General features: G+C 46.7%; 1 protein-coding gene across 3 annotated transcripts in view; it reads right to left on the minus strand.

The window, feature by feature from the left end:
• Positions 1–19,254, minus strand: part of LOC135400191 (venom metalloproteinase antarease TserMP_A-like) — a 67,827-nt gene that overhangs the window by 7,187 nt on the left and 41,386 nt on the right. For all 3 annotated transcript variants that reach the window (XM_064631932.1, XM_064631931.1, XM_064631933.1), the window contains 6 exons: positions 19,036–19,187; positions 16,675–16,749; positions 16,476–16,609; positions 16,232–16,269; positions 5,068–5,176; positions 1,383–1,550 (listed from right to left, as the gene is read on the minus strand). In XM_064631932.1, coding sequence (XP_064488002.1) covers positions 1,383–1,550; positions 5,068–5,176; positions 16,232–16,269; positions 16,476–16,609; positions 16,675–16,749; positions 19,036–19,187 — 676 coding nt within the window. The remainder of the gene's footprint in view (positions 1–1,382; positions 1,551–5,067; positions 5,177–16,231; positions 16,270–16,475; positions 16,610–16,674; positions 16,750–19,035; positions 19,188–19,254) is intronic.

Consider the following 19,254-nt stretch of genomic DNA (forward strand, 5'->3'; position numbering starts at 1 on the left):
TTTCGGATCTTGATCGATCCCTGATACAGCGTCACCAAGGAACAGAAGACAGTGATGAAAGTATTACCGATCGTGGGATACTTGATGTAGCTGCCTCTTTTCTCGATCGTAACCACTCAAACATCGCAGCACTGAGGCACTTTAAGAATATTGCCCGCTTTTTTATTCTTGTTGCCGGTAAACTTATGCAAAAGCTTTGCTCAAATGTCGCCCAATGTGCATAAATGTGAAGAGGCAAGTTATAAGCTACATCACAATCGCCAGGCAGCAGGAACACGCAGACACGGGTTACAGACCAGATAAACGACAGAGCTACCGTGTCGTGCTCGCTGGCAGCCGTGTCGTTTATGTGTTATGTAGCCGTTGCTTGCGTCTTCCTGTTGCCTTGCAATTGTGATGGATTTTCACCAGCTACCCCGCATCTTACCAGCGTTACAAGCTATAGTAAGTCTGGTCGTTACTTCCATTTATTTTTCAAATTTTCGGGAACAAAAGTCGAAGAAACAACGATTTTGTTTTGCTCGGAGATGAAATTTACGCCACTACCAACTGCTGCAGCTTCGATGAAAAAGGAAAAATCAAACCGTAGCTCCGAGAACCGGTAAACGAATTCACAACGCAGGCGGAGATTGTTATCCGGCTTTTATGCCAATGGTGACCCTGCATTTCAGAAGAGAACCGTCAGTCAAAGTGCAAAACGATCCGATTGGAGTCCAAAAGTTTCTTTTCATTTCTTATCACATTTCGCCGAATGCCGCGCATATAGTCGTGAGTTATATGTAGCGGACCTCAAAACGTGGAACTGGGCCTGCTGTTGGTACTGCGTACTGAAATGGCACTGCATACTGCGCCTTCCGTGTCTGTTGTCCTTGTCTGATTTTAGCCCCTTTAATTCAGTATGTGGCGGTAAAAGTAATAAACTTTTTAAGCAGAGCAAGAAATTGATCGATGTCCAGTATGAGCTTTTTCAGTGCGTTCCGAAAAAGAACTGTGACTTGGTTACTTTTAGACGGCACTGTCCCAGTAGTGAATAACCCCCAGTCACCCTCTGGCCGCAACAAGGCCTCCTGGGTCCTCCTGAGAATGAGGTTTTTCGTCAATCAATATGCACTGAAACTGAGTCGTTTAACATGTTTTCCTGCATACGGCTGATGGTCAGTCCAGGGATGCCCCGAGAGATCCATTTGTCACCGAGTTTTTGTCGGTATAGCTCAGTATTGTGGAAGGTGACGCAAGAAACATGGTGGAGAGTTGCTAACATCATCTATCGTTATATATTAACAACACACACTATCGCCAAGAGTACTGTACAGAACCTAGGAAAAACATTTCGCGATGACGCGAATTTTCAACATATCTAAAATTGATCCAGGAACACTTACTTGTAGGTGTTCTGGATTTGTTTCACTGAGCATTCAGAAAACCGATAGTGGGCCAGGTTGAAGCTGTATTCACCCATGATGTAGCCGTCATAGTAACTACACCCGGAGGCACCAGGGTGATCTTTCACGTCACTATCCGGGCCGTCACCATCGTGCACCACACCGAGCCTTCGCCCCGGAAAGACGCAAAATCCGGTATAAGATGACATGTATGCGTATGTAACATGGGCACATTTTTTGAAGTCACAAGTGTCTCGTGCTTCTTTACCCTGTTGTTGTCAAGCGTAGTTCTCAATCGAAAGAAGAGTGTCCCAAGACGCGCTGTCGAAACTATCTGCCGATAAAATGTGGTCACGGTTTCTCAATACCCTCTGGTCAGGTAACTGCGGCAGGATACAATGGAGCGACTTATTCAGGGTCCGGAGCTGTCTCCAGGGGGCGCTAACGTTGATTGGGGACGCCGTCCTCCGTTAGCAGACGACGTAGCCACATGGCTGGATGTGTTTCCAGTCGACAACTGGAAAGTCAATCCGACAGTACCGACAGTTCATTTGCCTCTTTGTTCATTCGCGATGGACGAGTGCAGAAAATCCCAGCGCTCTTTGCGCACGCATTGCATCCTGGGCTCTTGCTGAGCTGGGGAACGAAGAATAATCCTTCACATTTCGCTTTGGCTGACCTTGACACGTCGTGGGTAATGGACCAGTAAGGGCGAAATTGGAACAGTCTGGAGGCCATCCGTTTCATTCGTATTAGAAACTCCCACAGTTCAAAGCGACGCTAAGCACTCTGGGATTTCTGAACTCGTCTATCGCGTACCGGTATGCTTATGACATGCTGTGAAACTGGTTGCGACGTAAGGAAACGGACCTGGAAGGATAAGGCGTCACTTTTTTTCGTTTTTCATCGGACCCCATTGAAAGAAAACTGTGGAAACGGGCAGTCCCACGTGTGGAGACCGAAAGCTTGAAGTTCGACTCTCCGAACACGAGACTGCTCTATATTTCGACGCCACGTACATAATTTCCAGTTACATGCACAGAGGCAATCAGTCAGCTGTGCTGTCATTATACAAAATAATGTTATACTCTGACTGATCCAAGATCACCCGCAGAGTGTGCTGTTCCGGTACTAATCTTCGGGTATAACAAAATAGGAAATTCCAGGGGGAAAAAGAAGGCAAGCCCACAGAGATTATACATTTCTTGGCACTCCTTCCTGCTTTTTCAAATGCAATTTTTTAGAAAGGTATATCAAGAAAAAAAAAGCAGGCACAATGTAAGCCTCCATTTTTGCACGACTGTGATCTGAATCAACGAAATCCATATGCGACCAATTAAACAAACGTAAAATATAAGAATAAACGGTGACAGCATGTGTATCTTTCAGACTGTTACTTTACTGCACCATGTAATCCAATCACACATTGTGATTGGATTACATGAATATAGAACATAGAATATTGGATACAGTGATATAGAAAGAGTGTTAATTGCCAATGGAGGAAACAATATTAAAAAAAAGAGCAGTAGAACCATGCATTCAGAGAACTGAAAGGGCAATTGTCGAAGTCATGGTGCTACCGGTTGCGGTGTCATAATTTGTGCGGCGTGTCTTTGCATTCAGTTCGTGTAACATAAACATAGAACCATCGGTACTTTTTCAGAATTTCATGCCCCTCAATAGTGAATTTTCTTCAACAAATATGTTTTTTTCCGTAGAATGTCAGACTGGGACTGTTAGTACTGCATCCCGCTAAAAACGCTAAAATCATAGTACGAACACGAAAACACATATGATCACGCGCATCTTCCTTCATTCGCTTCATGACTATTAAACCGACCACAGCTACAAAGGCCAGTTCTCATAAATGTAAACATTTTGGTGCCGAAACCTGGGAAAGAAACACTGGGAGGGATTTGGCAACTGGACCGTGTTCCATGGATCGTCTCAAACAGCTCAGAGCACGTGTCCGCGAGGAGATCACTCAGCTTAGTTCGAAGATCACAGCAATCCTCCAGGAAACTCCTTCCCTCAAGATCCTGGAGCTGAAGCTCGCGCTGCTAAGTCGTCATGCCGGTGTACTGCAGGATCTCGACGCACAGATTTCTGCGATTATAGACTTAGACGAGATAGAGAGCGAAGCAGAAGGCTGCGACGTTTGCGTGGAGATTGTGGTAACTGCTCAAGTGCGCGATAACAGATTCCTCTAACGTTCAGGAGGAACTTCGATCACTGCTACTTGGTCTTGACGGGTACAACCAACATCTTTCAGTCGTCGTGGCTCTCTGAAGGACTCATGGGACTACTTCTAGATCCCGACTGAAGCCATCTCGATTTTGTTGTTTCTTTATTAGCCATGCCTGCTGTTTGTATTGTGTTTTGTTTTGTTGTGCATTGTTGGCGCTTGGAGTGTAATGGAAATGACGAAGACGCTGACGTCAGTGTGCATCTATAATGCATCCCATGATCACACGCATCTTCTTTCACTCGATTCATAACTATTAAACCGACCACATCGAAGACCAGTTGTCATATTCCTTACAGCGCTATCTGTGCGTTTTCGTTTTCTTGTTGTCATTTTAGGGCTTTTAGTAGGGTGCATTCTTGATACTTTTTGTGATTTTTTGTCTGGAGTCAAAGTGTGGACACTTGAGTACTTGATGGGAAAGTAGTTACTGGAAAAAACTCCAAGTACTTCCCATCACTGGCTCGGAGAAACGTCTGTCGCACGTTCGACCTTGAGTTGCTGCAGATTAAGCCTCAGGGTTTTTCTTTCGCGAGTACAGAAGCGCATAAATAAATAAAAATTAATAAAATATGAACTAATTAATTGAAATTAAATAAATTAAAACCTAGCACTTACATCGTGTACAGCAACTGGTACGCGGCTGCTCATCACAACTTACCTCACACAGTGTCCGCGGTTGTACAGAGTTATCGCGTGTCTCCTGTTCAACAGACTCAAGGCGTCGTCAAATTGTGCAGATGTAATACACCGTGATACACAGTACACGGCCAAATACAGCCAGGCACCTTCACAAGAACGAACGCGCCAAGGCAGCGGTAGTGTAAACACTGCTGGGAAGCGCCCCCAATCTACCAAACCGCCAACGTGTGGCCGAGGGGCGCCCTAAGGAGCTTTTTGTCGGAGATTCCTCACCAGAGAGAGTATTGAGAGACCGTGGTACGATGTTTTCGAAAACCGCTATGCAGACAAGTTATTCATAAGCGACTGTTGTGATTTCTGTCACTCTTCAAATCATGGCAGCTATCACTTCATCGCAATGGACATTTTTCACACTCGCGTCTTATCCCAGCGGCTGTCCAGCGAAACACAATCAGTGCGCGCCAGAGCACAGCCGGCGCCATATTGGCCCCATCTATGGAATATGTAAGGAACCTTCTTCGGCGCCATCAGGGACGCAGAGCATGCGCAGAAGCGTTGTGAAAAAGGTGTCCATTGTGTCTCACGCGGCCAAAGACAGCAGAACTCTTTCACGTAAAAGGTAATCAAGTTAAAAGAGGAAAAGAGAAGACAACAGCTCTTCTCTCTTGTAGTATTCAAACCTGCTTTGGGAGTCGCTCCTCCTCACAACAGCCACATGGGCTCCACAGATCTTGTGTACCCTCCCAGTCGCCATATTCGGAAGTACAAAGTACAAAATCTTCATAAAGTCATTACCCGTGAGCCAGTTCGTGAGCGAAGATATAGGTAGCGTCGTAGGTATCCGGTTCATCCTCAAAGCTTCCCGTTTTATACTCCTTACACACTCTACCGAACATCGTGAACCCTGAAAGTAAACAAGACTTGCTTCAAATTTTAACTCGTGACTCCAAGCCTGCTTCCAAGCCATTTCAAGATTTCAAGTGTCTACGAAGTTGCAAGGAACTTCTGCGCAGGAACCACATAAATCGTAGGGGCACAGTCTAGGAGCAAAGCTGGGTCAAATAAGGAATAGCAAACGACTAGAAAGGGGGCTGCGCCCTCTTCTATCGTACAAAGTAATAGGCCACCATGATAACAGCACAGAAACTGCAGACGGTACTGCAGCAATGCTAGTATTGCCCTCACAAGTTAACGGTGTAACGTAATGTAACACACAAGCATGGCATTCCTGTTATGTTTCTGTCCTGGTGAATAATGTGAACACCGATATGTTCATGCACTTGGCTCTCATCACTTCGTTTTTTTCTTTGGAGTGTAAGCCTTGTACGGTGAAAAGTGACAATGCGGCTAGTATTCGTGAGTGTTTAGTACAGTAGCATGAGGTAGTGACGTCATGACTATGCTAAATGGATCAGTTGATAGCGTGTTCGCTAACAGACACCAAGGCTACGCCGAGAACCTCACTAACTTGATGGCATGGTAGCTAACACACGTTCACGGGGGATGTTTCAAAATGGGTGGCCAATTGTCTCTCCAGAAAGCAAAACTTTTGGTGGTGCTGAGCTTCCCGAGGGGAGGGAATATGATTAGCGATGGGAGCTTGTTGATGATTATGAGTATGCACGAGATCAGCTCATCATGAATCTGTTTTGCGTTTCTGCCCTTCAAAGTCAGAAAACGAATCACAGCACGTGCTTGAACTTTCTCCACGGGCGGTGTCATTTTGGTTTTAGCCCCCTTGCGAAGTCAAGCGGCACTATAGCCTGCTATATTTATAGCATGTCAAGACTGGAGGGACGTGTGGTTCTGTTGCAAGCTGGAATGTAGCCTGTCTCCTAGTTGTAGGTGACGATAATACGAACTTTATGACCGTCCCTCGTATATTGGTAGTCGAGCTGTACTCGGTAGTCTCAGAAATTTGAAGGTGGGAGTTGCAAGAACAAAACTAGAGAGGGTGTATAGTGGACCTGGATGTGGTGTAGGGAAATCCCTGGTGTCAAGCTGACGGCAGCGCAGACTATAGGGTTGTTGGTGCAAGCTTAAAGGGGTCGCGACACGACCCCTCGCAATTATAAATGACCTGCTAACGGACACGGACACGGAGTACGGGCATGCCCTTTTGGGGTAATTGCTGCAAACGCCACGGTGGGTCGCTGCCTGTGTTATGCCCTGCGCCCCCTCAAAATGAATGGACCTGTCCGCTCCCGCCAACTTCCGGCCACCGCTAGGGTGGCGCGGCGCGGAGAAAAACGCCGCTCGCGTGTTCCGTGGGCTTTTGGCGCAAGCTGTAAATGTTCAGATTTATCTGCGCACACCCTGTGCACATTTATTGAAGACATCGCAGGTTCGACATCCAAGATGTTGAAAATACCACATCGGCACAGCCTATGCCAGTACCATCTACAACACGAGTCGTGGCGTGTAGCCCATAAACTTGGACCAACCTAGGTCTCACTCAAGTCACTATAGAGGCCTCAGCTAATCATGAACTAACCAACGTCACCTCCTTTGTTGCGCTTCTCCAGCGCGACTGTCGTGCTAAGCGTAACCATCGCTGAAATGAGCATTGCATTCACTAAAACGATTCCGATGTACTGTATGTCAAACACAGGCGGGCTGACACATTGCTCAGTGAACTGTGTCATGGAATCTTCCCAAATCGTATTTCTAGAGTAGTGCCCCAAGTACTTGCCACACCGTCGGGATCATAACTGTTATTTACAGTTACGTATCCTACACAATTTATAGATAGCTTATTAAGATAATCGGGGTTACAATTTTTTCATTCTTTACAAGACACGTCATATAAAGTAAATTGCCAGATGTTTCAGAGGCACAGTCTATACCTTCCTGGTGGCAAAACTTAGTGTCAACTCCGAAAAATTTCAAAGGTGTACTACTTTACATCCAGTCACACTGTTGATGAAAGAATATTGACGACCTCCACAAGGGATATGGTATGCGGTAGCCAGTAATTCTACACGCTATATACGTGTGTTAGTGAGATACATACAGGTAGCTTGAGCAATGGAAAATGTAAATGACGGAATCGTACCACTTAGCGACCTGCGCGCTGCAATACTCGATATTCCCGCAAGGAGACCGATCCTCCCCAAAGTTCCAGATAGGACAGGCCTTCCCATCTTGCAAGGAAAACGTAGCCAGCACTTGAAGAGAGCTCTTCTTGGAGTGTCTTGACTATGAGACACCTTGCCCGCTGTGCAAGTATCAATGTGGGAGTCTCTCCGCGGCTCTAAACAAAAGCATGGCACCTGGCGGACCGCAAGACTAATGATCCACATGCTGTTATCAGGATTCGCATGTGACCGCCAGACGAACGCAGACGAGCAAGGTTTCACGAAAGTCCACGGGACACCGAATGTGTGTGGACCTTCGCAGATTCTGCCAAAAAGCTTTCGCTACACGACAGTCATAGACGACATGTTCGTTCGACTCAAAAGGGGCAAGTAGAGCGGGGTGCAATGCCCCAGCGTCCCAGTTGGTCACACGAAGTGAACTTTCCAGGCTAACATCCAGAGTATGTCCAGAAGGCCACCAGGAAGCAAGAACGGGACGAATGCAGTCAACTGAATTTGCGCACCTTGTATAGCGCGGCGGGAAAGTCTAGCTGTGGGGGCGACAAGACTGGCTACACGGAGCGGTGGTGCCGTTCCGGGGTCGACAGTGGGAACTGAAATGCAGACTTGCCAGAAGAATCGCACTGTTGCGGCTTGGAGCCTTCCAGGTACCTGAGCGCTTGGACTGTTGTTAGCAGGGCATCAGGCTCGAGCTGGCGACGAAGGGGAGCTAGCCAATATTGTGGAAGTGCCCGTGCTGGGGTATGCCCTGATTACAAGTTGCGCATTAAGGTACGCAATGCAATACACCGAATAGGCAATGGAAACATCGTACACTGCCCAGCCTCCTCTCTGTGGATCCATTCGGAGCATCTGTTGATCGAGAATTGCTGAAGAACGAGATGATCTTCATGTTGATATGTGACGTTGGAGAGGCAGGCGGCTGTGAAGAACGTGAGACAGAAACTAATGGTGACTGAGAAAGACGCACCGGAGAAGATATGCCTGCTCGCTGTACGAGAAGTCTTACTGATTCCATGCTGCGCAATACGAGGCTCGAATCTATTGTGTGGCTAGCATGCCATTGAGAGGATCGACAGGCGTGGGACGAAATTGGTAAAAAAAAGGCACACCAAGTATGCACATGCTAATGCATTGTTGCATCGGAAAGTCAGGGTCGACATAAAACGATTCAAGAGAGAGAATCTTGGTCTTTGGGTGTCAAGTTCACCGCCTGATACTGCTGCGTATTGCTCGTACAGCCACAGGACTCCCGTTAGCCAGCACTGGTCGTTGGTGCAGAGTGTGGCATCATCAGCATGCGCATAGATCTTCCAGGTGCGCGATTCAGGAAGGGGGAGCCAATTGACTGCACGGGACGTTTCTACTCTGTAAATGGGGTCCGAAGCCAGGACGTAGAGGGCTGGAGACAATGGACAGCCTTGGAGGACACCTCGCTGTACAGGGAAGCAAGCGGATTGCAAGCCGGTTACACTCATCTGGCTGCGGTGGTTCACGCACAGCAAACGTATGCCGGATACAAAGATCTCTGGGAAGCCATAAGCATTCGGCAGCGAAAAGAGGTATGCATGTAACACTAGGTCAAATGCTTTGGCCTGTTTATGATGACTAGAAGGGGAGGTGACGCCAACGAGGACTGAAAAGTGCGGCGTCAATTCATGCGGTGGCACTCGCGTCGTGTCCTCGATCACCTCGTCCTGCGCCACGCGAAGGAACCTTCGCTGGTATTACCTGCTACGCTCTTGGGGTATTGTTCTACCATTATCATGTTTGGTATTGAGGTCAAATTGCTGGCATAAATACACTATAAATCTGGACGTCTTATCACAAGCTTGAAGCTATTTATTTTAGGGGTAAGTGCAGGAATGTGCTACTCGCGCCAAAGCACCAGGCAAACACGTTTACAACATGAACAGCAAAAGAGAAGACACACCTATCACGTTTTTCTGAGCGCTAATGGCGAGTTGTTTGATTTTACTAGAAAATGGAGACTAGTGAGGACATAAAATTTGATTACTTTGTCCGTCAAAGACGTGGCGTGGTCGGTACAGCCAACAGTGGTCAGCTTGGCCATTTGGTGGAAGGATACAAAGTCCATGAGGCTCTAGCCCTTCACTTGCTTCACACGTGTTTCGCTCGAGCAAACTATCAATGGTATCAATCACTACTACTATCAATCACTGCGAATTTAAAATTCTAGCACGTTACTTTTGGGAACGAAACATTCTGAATTCGTGTTTGCTCCTGCAAACTATCAATGGCTTGTTCATTCCAAATTTAATGAGCCCGTTTCTTTTTCGAAACTGAACTTTCTGAAGTTGTGTTTTACTTCTGCAACAGTTTATTGACAACGAATTTCAAAAATACTCGTGTTTCTTTTAAAAACGAAACCCTGTGAATTCGCGTTTCGTTCATGCAAACTATATCGTTCAGTCACTCGCAATTTCAAAGTCGAACATATTTGCATCGTCAAGAAAACCGTCGGATTACTCATTTTTCTCATGCAGTGCGACGATCGCGTTTCGCTCATTATTGATAATTACCTCTCACGGAAAGAACAACAACAAAAAAGAAAAATATTATGGAAAATAAAATATGAAGTTCACCAGGTTACTATTGATAGCTAAAACTATCGATAGTTTCGAACAAAACAAACGACAGTCAAATTAGTATGCATCTCAACCATCGATAGTACTAGCGATACTGTTTGGATGGCTATCGCCCATCACTAGAAGGAACAACCCCTTTTCAACAACACGTGCAGCGCGCAGCAGCAAACAACCAGTAAACAATCGAAGAGCTGACAAGAGCGCCACGGCATCAACCTCGCCCGAGCATGAACGATGGGAATGTCTCTTCCCCTCTGAAGTTGGTTTAACCTCCTCTTCTAGTCGCCATAGTCCGATATAAGGAAAGGAGAACGCCGGACGGTGCCTGTCGCCGTGTGTAGTGCAAGAGGTCGCGGATCCCACTCAGGCACACCGCATAGTTGGTCAACGTGAAGGAGCAGCGGGAGCCCATCACTGACTTGGCAGGCTTTTGCTGCTGTGACAAGCTTGTAGTCGTCGTTGAGGTGGTGATCGGCATCCACGATTCAGGATCTGCAGGACTACCAGCTTTCTTAGGCACAAGTATAATGCTTCCCAATCCAAAAGACAATGGGAGTGCACCAGCCGCAAAACCACGGCGAACTACCTGTGTGAAGAAGATATACGCAGCACCGACCAGAACGAGGAGAAAAACTTTCCGGGTCCGGTCCTGGGCTTGCACCACGCTTTGCTGTGCGCACAGCAGCAGCGAAATCTTCGAGGTGGATGAAGTTTTCAAATGTACTGCTCTCAGTCAGTGGGAGTGCTTTTAAGGGAAAAACACCCAGATTAACATCGACAGTCGATGCAGAAATTTGAGTACAATCCACGGAAGAACTCAACGAGCCCCGTTGCTACATCCGAAGGATATTCCATGATGCCGCCGTCCTGTAGTTGAAAACTGTGAACAGTTGCCTGAGCTTTGCCTGATGCCTACGTGTCATGGAGGTAACATAGGACTTCAGGGCCGGCCACCGATCTGGACTGGCAGCGTTATTGACGGTCTGCAGCAGATGAACACCGCATGTGAGTCGGCGGTGAATGGGTGGTTCAAGGTACTCAGACATCAGTGGCGTTGTTGGGTATGGGAGATCAATTCGCGTAAGGGAATTTGGTTGGGGAAGGGAGTTCAATTCGCGTATACGGTCTATTGCACGACGCTTGCCCCAGGTGTACAGGACACCTCTCACCCAATGCTTGAAACCTTCCCATTCTTAGGCTGTTAGGTCGCCACCAGACAGTTATACTCTGATACGGACAGTAACGTCGGCGACAATGACGGGATCATTGAGAAGGGGCGGGGCAAGCCGTTACGTCCCACACCTCGACCACGTATACGCGAAGTGTCGAGCACTAGGAGTACAGGTTGGTGGTCGCTGATATATGTCGCCAAAAACGTAGAAGTCACGACATTGCATTCCTTGACAGGCGTCAATGCAGATCGGGGCTCGTAGAACCTGTCTAAGCGACTGGGAGAGGGTCTCCTTGACCATGTAACAGCGAAAACGTCATCAGGAAACAAAGGCCACGCGTCAACCAGGTCAAAGACCGGCAACAGCCGCCGGAGGTCACTAGCGTTCCAACTATGCCTACCCTTTCCCTGACCGTGGACGTCGCGATTTGTGTCGGTCACACAGTTGAAATCCCCGACTCTCAAGACAGAATAGTTGACTCGTACACAGTGCTCCACCTCACAAAAAAAAAGAAGAACGGTTTGTGAGAGATGCGGATGCAGGGGCATAAATGTTCACCAAATGATGCTTAGTACAGCCTATGACAAAGTCTAGACCCTGTCGTCGCTTTCATACGAGAAGAAACTATCCTTCAGGATATGGCGACTGAAACTATCCCCACGCCGGCATCTCTGCCTACACAAAAACTTTCAAGAAAGACAATGCAAACGATATTTCCGCTTAAACGCGACTACCTCTTCCGTCGTCTATCATTTCATCGTATCATTTCGTCGTCTCATACTTTCTGCCAAGTAAATAATGTTATAGACGAGTTGTCCGCTGGAGAGTCTACGGCTGAGTCCGAAGGAGGCACGCCGACCTCGAGTTGCGGGTCTAAACTTTGGTGTTGGATACCAGTGCAGGCAGCACCTCGACGTCTGTTTTTCGGAGTAAAATCTGATCTTGGGTTTGATTACGGGTGTATCCTCTTCTTGAACCGCTATCTCACCTTCTTGGCACGACATGACAGATCGGATGTGGTAAATCGGTTGATTTCTATTTGTAGGGGCGCCACACGCGTCAGAGATGGCCTCAGCAGCCAAAGGAGGCTGCTTGGTTGGGGCCGCGGACGTCCCAGGATTGCTTCGGCGTAGCTCCTCCTTCGTACGCATGCCTCAGTCGCGTGATGTCCTCTGCAGCGTCTACATGCAGACTTGCACTCACTCTTGGCGTGCATGAAAATGGAGCAACGCTCGTAGGAAGGAGTAGTACATGTGGAAACCGCCTTCTTTCTATCTGCGGCACACATGGACAACGCCAGGGTATTCACAGGTGATGAGGTACTCTGTCACGGTACTCCCTCAAGGTTTGGCTTCGGGTTATCACACGACATTTCCATTATAACGACTCCTGTTCCAGTCTTGGCCTTCTTCCTCCTGGGATATACCCTTGAATGTCAATGACCGTTCCATACTTAAGCAACGTGTGCCCAACAAGCTCGTTCATCAGGAACAAGGGCATTGTCAGACAAGTCACGATGACAGTGCTGCGCCCAAGGGTATGCACCGCGCAAAATACGATTGTTGACACGGACGCTTCCCAGCTGATGGAACATGTCGATGGCTGCCCGTGTTTCTACAGAACCCTGGAAGGCATTCCCACCTTTAAGGCGAGTTCCCACATACAGTGCTTCGCTATATAGGGCTGGAAAATAGCGCTCGAAACCTAGCGCAGTTTTTCCGTTTGCCGTTCTCACATACAACTGAGCACGTAGCGCTATCCTGCTGGGGTCACGGAATATCTCTTTGCGACGTGATGCACCGGTGCCACCGTGATTGCTTACTGTCGGCGTCGGGTATCCGCAGCATCAGGGGGGATGACACTTTCGATGCAGTGATCGCGATACCAGACTATAGAAACCAAACATCCATGCATTGGCAGATGAAACCCGTGGCCATTTTCACGTCGCCGTCGTCGCATTGCCGTCTTGCTGCTTCGAGTGATCGGAAGCAAAACAAACCCCAGCTTCCGCGACGTCACCGCTGAAAGAAGCTCACGATTGGTTAACGCAGACTCACCGCTCAATATAACGCTAGAAAAGTCGAGACTGGGAGGTACCCGGGTTCGAATCCCGGTGCCGGCTGTGCTGTCTGGGGTTTTTCCTGGGTTTTCCTCAGACGCTTTCAGACATATGTCGGCACAGTTCCCCTAGAAGTCGGCCCAGGACGCACATTTCCCCAGGGCGTCAGTCGTCAGTCAGTCGTGACGTTGCCCACATACGTGAGGCCGACAACGGCAAGCCCTTTCGCCATCACCACCACCACCAGCGCTAGAAAAGTCGACCGGGGCTCTACTTCGACAAGAGCGGTTTCATAGCGGTTCGTAGCAATGCGAGGAGGAAAACACAGCACAATTTTCTAGTGCTAAGTAGCAAAGCACTATATGTGGGAACTGGCCTTGCTGAACGCCGTAAAAGTCATCCTCTCCTACGTGTCTCTCAATAAACTGGACAGCGTTGACGTTCGCCAGAAGTTGAACGTCGAACGTCAGTTCCCGGGGCGGTAGTTCTTCGGGTAGTCGCATGCTGCCCTGTAGCACCACAAAGCTCAGGGCTTGGAAAGCAAATGGGACTAGCTCGGAGCGGTTGCAGAACACGTCCAGTCACAACAACTTCGTCTTCTTCAATATACCGTTATATACTGTACTATACCGTCCTCCAAGATCCCCAGAATCGTTTCTCCTTTCGTTGCATCAATACCTCTTCCAAACTCGTAAACCAAATGGGAATGTCATCCTTGCGGGTGTCTTCAATTTGCCTGATATTCATTGTATGGGCTCACAGGTTGTCAGCGGTAACTTACTACTGAAACTTGCGTTTACTTTCAACCTTGTTAACCAGTGCATATATATTATTCCCACCAGACAATCGATCTTTGATTTCGTCTTTTTCAGTGACTTCATTTCCAGTTAAGATATTGAAGTCAACGAGAGTATTTGAGGTAATTGGTTGGCATGTAAACTGGTACAGATACGCAACACTGGGGACAAGCTTTCAGCCTCAAATTACCGCCCCATATCGCTCATCTGTACATGTTGTAAAGTCTTCGTAGACGCTATGGCTTCTGAGTCAATGAACAGATACTCGTTCGCTATCAAAACCATTTGAGAAAAACAACTTATCTACTGTTACTCAACAGTTAACTCTTATGCACGACCTCGCACTCACTTGGAATTATTGCCGAGCTGCAAATTGACGTTGGAAGGGAGTTGCCTCAGGACAGAAGCCGCCGATATTTTGAACAGAGACTGTTCTTCTTCTGGGCCCAGAAGAAGAACAGTCTCTGTTCGGAATATCGGCGGCTTCTGTCCTGAGGCAACTCCCTTCCTACATCTCTACCGGTTCGCTGAATTTCTACCCAAATTGACGTTGTTTTTCTCGATCTGTCAAAGGCGTTTGACCGAGTGTCCCATCATCCACTTTAGATGAAAAGCACTGACATTGCGCCTAGTCTTGTTTGTTGGATAGAGGCATATCTGACAAAGAGGAAGCATTATGTAGAAATCCATGGTTGTCGTTCGGAGTCAGCCTTTGGTGGTTTGTTGGTGTTTTATGTGATGGGGGGGGGGGGGGGGGTACCCCAGATCCCCGTACTGGGGCGATTACTGTTTCTCATCTATATCAATTATATCGATTCCGATCTTAATAGCTCTATTTCAGCGTAACCCTTTGCAGACAATTGTGTGAGTTACAAATTTATTGCCTTTATATCTGACCAACATATGTTAAATGAAGCACTTTGTAGACTCTCGGGGGGTGTTCATGGTGGTCAATGGCTATTAACTTTGACAAAACAGTTGCGCTTAATAATAATAATAATTAGGTGTTTACGTCGCGAGACAATTGAGCTTGCGCTTCATTTCACCAATAAAAAACAACCGATGGCATTTCCGTACTCTGTCGGCAAGAGATGTGTGCAAAACGCAACAAAAGTAAAATACCTGGGTTTCATAATCGCCTCTAACCTTCATTGGGGCTGCCACGTTCAATATATATGTGCTAAGGCTTTCAAGAACCTATGCGTACAGCGACGTAAGCTGCCTAAAACTACACGAACTGCAAAACTAAATGCCTATACGACACAAGTGAAAGCCATTCTTGAGTGCGCCTCAATCGTGTGGAACCCCCACAAAATTAAGGATAAAAAAGTGAAATAATTCAGCCTTTAGCACCCCGTTTCATAAAAGGTGATTATCGTCGTACATCATCCGACACAAAAATGATTAATCAACTAGGCTTTGAACCACTACACTTACGGCGTAAAATTGCTCGACTGAAATTCCCGTTCTCTCTATACAATGGGCATTGACAAGCAGATAAAGACCAGTATCTATTACCACCTTCAAGCCACCCTGCGACGTTAAATCACTTCGAATGTATAAAACCATTCATGCCACGTGTTGATGTGTTTAAATATTCGTTCTTCGTGCGTGCCATCGAGGAGTGGAACTCATTACCCTCCTATTGTGTAATATCCATCAATATAAGTGCATTTGAGCGGAACCTCAAGTGACAATTTAATTCCTAAACGCTCTTCTGTTTGGACGACAGTTACCGTCTGCAGTATTTGTAAATCAATCAATAAATAAATTACTGATAAAATACCAGATAAATGAATTCTGCAAGCTTCCGGGTGTTCGAGAAATTTTTTACGGGTGTACCCCCGGTGTGCATCTAATCATTATACCAGCTGTTGACTCAACGCGGCGATTTTTGCTTGCTTGCCAAGCACTTGCTTGCTAGTGGCAAGCAAAAGCTTGCCACTAGCAGAGCCCTTCGGATGGGGAAGGGGGCGAGAGGAGCAGCCGCCCCGTGCGCGTTCGCAAGAGGGAAGAAGGGCGGCAGGTTCCGGGACCTAGGTTGGACAATAAAACGAGAATCAGCATAACTATAGCGAGATCAGAACTATATAGGAGCTTTTTCTTCGTTTTTATTTACAAATCATGTAGTGTTGGTGGGAAGGGGGATCTTCGCCCCATCGTGCCCCATACGGAAGCTCGCCTAGGGACGGCTCTGGCCAGTGCAGACAAAACTAAAACTTACCGGATGTGGAGTCGCCTTCGTATTCGCCAATGTCCAAACTGAAAGATAGTGTCTTATATACTTCAGCAGATTATAAGGATGTTATGGGGTATATAATGATTGGGCTTTCATTGGTAGTCTTTTAATTCGCTCGCCGGATGTCTCGGAAAACTTATGCGGGATGCACATGAATACGATACACAGCCAATGTGCATTATACGTATAAATTATGATGACCTTGGTATATCTCATATGAACGTCTTACCAGGTGATCAGCATTATAAAGTCTGCTCTCTTGTACTCCTCCTTTTCCTTCATGTACTTATCGAGTTTTTTTACCGTCTCCATTGGTTGTATGACTTTTGAATTGTATGGATCCCTGTCCAGGTAAGGCTCTTCCTAATAAGGGGGGGGGGGCGACAGTGAGTTAAAGGATTCATTTATAAGAAGGTGCGTAGACAGACCCCTTTTTGTATGGTGACTCCCACGATGAGGACCTTTACACCTGGATTCTTCATTAAACTGTACCTCAGATTTACCTGCGAGGATAATTTGCACTCTTTATGCGAAATTCCACACTGACAGCTAATTTTCTTGCACGGTGGGCGTGCGTCAAATGTTTGTTCCTAAATTTACTTATCAACTTTGTTCCTAGCCATGAATGTTAGTGTATCGAAAGGAACACCTTGTGCGCCAGGGAAAACAGCGCTCCAGTTCGCATTTCTTTCCTAAGATTGTATTAAGCTTGCAGAGTGCATAGCGACGTAACAGCTCCACACTCTAAGAAAAAAAAAAAGAGTACTTTTACACCTTTTGGGGACTAATTGCTTTGACTCATTAGTCCCTTTCGGGAGTAAACGCACGGGAGTAAATGAATGTCACAGAGGGGAGACTGCATTTTACGCGCTGTTGTAAGAGTCCCAGGTACATAATTCGTGTGCATGCGTGAAAATACTTTGAAGCAAACCATGATATATCGAGTGATATACAATCTTGCGCCATACACAGGGCACAATTTGCGAAGAAAGTTGTGCTAACTGTTTCTTACCCTGTGTGGCTGAAAAATTGCTACGTTAGCTGAGCTATTCAGCATTATGCCGTTCAAATTGACCAAGAGCATATATTTACGTAGACTGTTGCATTCAGGAGACCATTCGCGAATTTCAGTGACAATTTGCAGTCCTGGAGTCTAAATGTCGGGACGAAATATCCGGTTAGGGGACTAAAATCTGGAGTAACTGATGTCTACGGGAGTAGAAGCTGCAATTACTCCCCGTTTTACTCTTTTTTTCCCCTTGGAGTGCATGATCTTCGGAGCCAGGACTTACTACAAACAGTAGCCGTCGTTTTCTACAGAGGTGCGCAAATCATGGCGTTATACCATCAACACAAACCAAGAAAAGAGCTCTCCAACGTTACGTCCTTCACCCGTCGCGCGCATCCCTGCTCTTTTTCGTTCTGCTTGTTTCGCTTCATGCGAATTCGCGCAAATTGGCGTTTCGAAACGTTTTACCTCTTTCAGCAAATGTTTCGGGTCTCTTCCTCCGATGGAATGTTCTACTTGTGACCTTGTTCTTCCAACTGAACTGTTTTGCGATTTCCAGAAGCTGAACTTTGACCATGTTCTGGCAGTAAAATTACTCCACTGAATAGCCCAAAAAGAACCAGCAGAACCCCTGAAGCATCGTATGACGTTCAGAATAGCGCGTAAACAACAACGAGTATAGTTGTTTGTATTGTGATCGAAGGTGTTCCTGGTAACGGTTCCGTGAGGCCCGTGAACATTGGAAGAACCCGGTAGCCATCTTCAGGAAGGGCTACCGAATATGTAAGATATTATACAAAATCCAGAGAATATCAAAAGTTACATTTATTGTGGCTTTCTCGCCACTTATTGATTTTTTACTACAGTAGTTCCAGTCTACAAAGTTGGTAGCGCTCTTGTAGAATCTGACTTTTTTGTTTGCAAACAGGGGGAGGTCTAGAGGTTCGCCGACTTTCACGTCTGCATCCCGCTTGGAGTGATCCTTTGAAGATTGAGTGCTAGCACACACTAAAGCAGGTCCCAGCGAAACAGGTTGTTATATCAGTCAAAATATCGGTGAAAACGAGATTTAATTGAGGTCGCCCGTATTGATATCAGTCATCATTGCCGCGTTAGCCTTGAATACTATCCTCCGTAATGGGAGATAATCGGACACATACAAATACAGAGGTTATTGGAGTTCATGCGAAGTCTGCTCCTGTGGTAACCTGGACTGGGCAAAGGCTGAGTGTTCTTGTTCTGAGTTAGGTTTGCTTGTTTTCATTAACTCTTCAGGTAAGTGCGGGTGTACCCGACTGTCTTGTGTTCGATCCCAGGCAGCACAATGTACTGAAAGTCGAATGCAATGGGGCTGGACGGGTACGTGGAAGGCCTTGAACAGACCCGGGACTAAAGAACATTGATAAGACACATACCATCCACCCCTATTGCACTCGACTTTCAGTACATTGTGCTGCCTGGGATATGTGTTAGCACTCTATTGTCATTGGTTCAGTAGCACAAGACAGTCTCAGCTCTTATCTCAGCACGAAGGGTCAGTGCGTTCAGCTCTAGCACGCCTCGAGCGTTTGCGGTACTAGCAATCTCGGTTAAAGAAGATGATGTCGTTTTTCTTATCGAGGTTCGTGCTGCTTCTTTTTTTCTTTCACACGAAATCATCACCTGTATGAATTGACACAGTTTGCAAGTTGTATTAATATCATTCGTACTAGTCCGAGGATTATAAGAACGACTTACGAATTAAGCAAGAGCGATGACAACCATATTCGTGCATACTTACAGCATTGGTTAACGTGGCGAGGTAAGTTAAAATCTTCTTTTCGTTGTGCTTGAACCTCGCCCCGTGAGTCTTTTCAACAACTATGTGTGTCTCAACGTACATTACTTCATCGTCTCGTTCCTCCAAAACGGAAGCAGACAACATCTGAACACCTGGAATAGAAAGAAACATGCGGATTCGGACGCCACCCGCAGAAAGCGGATTATAAGATTTGAATAT

The sequence above is a fragment of the Ornithodoros turicata genome, chromosome 7 (genome assembly GCF_037126465.1).
Source record: "Ornithodoros turicata isolate Travis chromosome 7, ASM3712646v1, whole genome shotgun sequence".
In the NCBI taxonomy this organism is placed as follows: Eukaryota; Metazoa; Arthropoda; class Arachnida; order Ixodida; family Argasidae; genus Ornithodoros; species Ornithodoros turicata.